Source organism: Nelumbo lutea, chromosome 3 (assembly GCF_056320005.1).
Source record: "Nelumbo lutea isolate HS-2025 chromosome 3, American lotus-T2T, whole genome shotgun sequence".
In the NCBI taxonomy this organism is placed as follows: Eukaryota; Viridiplantae; Streptophyta; class Magnoliopsida; order Proteales; family Nelumbonaceae; genus Nelumbo; species Nelumbo lutea.
The window spans coordinates 102401642-102404399 of NC_142686.1; the positions used below are offsets into that span (position 1 = coordinate 102401642).

The window sequence follows — 2758 nt, forward strand, 5'->3', positions numbered from 1 at the left end:
TTGAGATCAGATACCTTGCCAACTAATTGTGAAATATTTTAATGACAGAATCTTTTAAAGACCAAAGATATCATGTTTCACTGTGATTGAAATCTATATCCTTTGGTTCCAAGTTATAGAATAATGCCAAATAGACAAATTACATACCACATGAATAGAAATAGGCTGTATTTGATTCAGGGAATTGGAGGTTCAGGTTAGAAATTGAATTCAGTTAGGACATTCATCCCTCCCTCCCCACAAATATTGCCCTTCATCGCCATGCAGACTGTATATTTCTTCAACAATTTATAAATTGGAAAGCTCTTCAAATTCCACAGAAAAAGAAAAATGAAAGAAAATCGAGGCATCATTAATCATTTTTTTTATCAGTGAAGCATCTATAATCATTGTTCTCAAAAGATTTACTCAATCCAGTCATGCAAAGCAAAAGGTTGAGTAGACCCTATCATTTCATTAGGCGAATAACCCTGTCAAAAGATTTACTCAATCGAGTCTTTTTTTTTTTTTGTTAAAATAAGAAAAAAAAAATAGAACAAGCTACCAAGGTTCAGTGACTGTGATAATGAAAATATCCCAATTGCCATTTTAAAGAACACGGTGACAACATGGTTCTTCAGTTGGAATCATTGAGTATCACAGTCTCTAAACAAGAACTAACTTCCTTCATCATTATAATTGTTTTTTAAGGTTGGCCCGGTTGGGGTATTTGGGTAGAATCACTCTTCAATGGATGTGATCCGTGGTGAAGTTAAAGAAACAATTGATTTGTAGGAGAACCATAGAGAATGAGGTTTTCTGCTACTTATCAGGAAAAGGAATCATTTCATGACTGTTTGAACTTTGAAGTCACTACCAGTTCTTGTTCTCCTAGCTGCCATCAAAGCAAACTCCTGATTGTCATTTATACACCAAAATGGCAGTTCCATGAAATTCAAATTACTTAAATTGGAATTTCTTGACCCAATTCCAATTTAAGAAACAAAACAAACCGTACACACAGTTTAACCATCTTAAACGCAGCAGTGAGGCATAAAAACCCGAGACAGGTTTTACAGTACTAATTAATATTCATTCATAACAAGTTCTCAATTACAATGATATTGAAGAAAGGAATGAAACATTACATAGACCAGATGCCTGCAATACCTATGTGATCACCGAAGAAGAGTACACTTCTCCACGAAGTGTACTTAATCTACCTCATTTTTATTTCTTCATTCAAACCAACTTCGTTTCTTTCTTGTATGCTTCCAATTCATTCACCCACAGCTCAGCGAACTCACAATTCTTGTAGGACTCAAACCAAGGACCACCAGAAGTATAATGTATGGCCTTGGGGGATGTTGCCGGGTCGTTCTCATCGACGTTGTTATGACCCACTAGAAAATTCCATACAAATGGGATCGACCCAATCTCATGATCCTCGAGCCACATAAATCTGTGAAGGTAAGCACCTGTCTGTGAATTCACCACGTCGGGCGTCAAGATCCGATTTTTCTGATGCCCACAGTTATAAAGCACCATGGAAGACCAGTTCTTTCGTGGGTAAATAGTCTGCACAACCCCATCCATCTTGGTGCTTTCTTTGGGCGCATAATCGTGCTGAACGCACATAATTGCGTACTTATCATCGACCAGATCCCTCAATTCCTTTATATCTGCCGTGTAAAGAAAGTCACAGTCCACGAACATTACCCAGCCATCGAAATTGGCAAGATAAGGAGTCAAGAACCGAGTGAAAGAGAACTCTGTGCTCTCAGTCGAGCCACGCTCACGCCAGTAAAGGCCCTTACTCCTCAGATCCTGCTGCTTGATGGGTATGACCTCCACCGGAATTGAGGACCGCTTCAGCAGCGAATAGCGGCAGACCTCGAAAGCAATATCCTCGCGGGGATCATATCCCACGAAGACCTTGAAAGTCTTCTTTGCATCGCCATTGCAAGCTGGGGCATCAACCTTTCCGTTCAAAGTCATCTCAGCCGATTCCAAAAACAGAAGCCTTATATCTGGAAAGACGAAAAACAGACAGAATTAGTGTCCAATTCCTGCCAACAGAAACGCACAACGTGATTCTATTCTTCGCTCCTTCAACAAAAAACTTTCATAGAGAAAAAGAAACAAATGTACATTCGAGCTTTCAGTACAAGTTTTTGAATAACAGAATCACCGAAATGGAATCAAATCGAGCATACATAACAATCTCAAGGCGAAAATGCAGATAAAAACAGTCAAAAGATGAACGAATTTCGTTGAAAACGAATTGAAAAGGCAAAGACCGAGAGATTTAAGGGGGGAGAGAGGAGGGAGGAGGGTACCAAGAGAAGAGAGAGTGTGTTAGCGAGAAACTCGAGAGCACTGGCTTTGAGTTTTGATGGAAAAACGGGGATTGAGGGGTTGGACTTATATAACAACATCGGCCACGAGAGTTCCTCTTCGCCATCTCTTAACGCACTCTGTTAAGAGAGTGCGTACGAGATTTACTTCTTATGCCTTCTTCTGTGCTTCGCGTTTTCCCGCGCCTAAAGATTTCTCTTCCTTGTGCGGTAAAAAACCGCCTACCGATACAAACGTATCCTACGTTTGTAGGATTATGCTTTGGAAATTGAAAAAGATGTGGTATGAGAAATTGCTCGTTTTGCTGTTTTATATCAATTGTATCAAATAGAAAATTTGAGAAAATGTTTCTTTCAGCACCATTTTTAAAGAAAACACCTCAAAACAGCATCGATCCCAAACACCACGTAAAATAAAAGAG

The 2758-nt window shown here is 39.3% G+C and overlaps 1 protein-coding gene across 2 annotated transcripts; it reads right to left on the reverse strand.

Moving 5' to 3' along the window:
- Nucleotides 1-1050: 1050 nt before the first annotated feature.
- On the reverse strand, nucleotides 1051-2459 carry LOC148867247 (protein CDI-like). Of its 2 annotated transcripts, none has more exons than XM_088980006.1 (2): nucleotides 2319-2459; nucleotides 1051-2009 (listed from the first exon to the last, which is right to left on the reverse strand). In XM_088980006.1, the coding sequence occupies exon 2, from the start codon at nucleotides 1975-1977 to the stop codon at nucleotides 1222-1224; it is 756 nt and encodes a 251-aa protein (XP_088836132.1). In that variant the 5' UTR covers nucleotides 1978-2009; nucleotides 2319-2459; the 3' UTR covers nucleotides 1051-1221. The 2 variants fall into 2 exon arrangements, with proteins under 2 accessions (XP_088836132.1, XP_088836133.1); XM_088980007.1 differs by having other exon boundaries at nucleotides 1051-2011; nucleotides 2323-2432.
- Nucleotides 2460-2758: the final 299 nt, after the last annotated feature.

Excerpts from the sequence above, each read along its gene's own strand:
- LOC148867247 (XM_088980007.1), bottom strand. The coding sequence starts at position 2,417 with ATGTTGTTATATAAGTCCAACCCCTCAATCCCCGTTTTTCCATCAAAA. Across the intron at positions 2,012-2,322 it reads GCTAACACACTCTCTCTTCT|AGATATAAGGCTTCTGTTTT; the intron begins CTTGGTACCCTC and ends TTTCGTCTTTCC.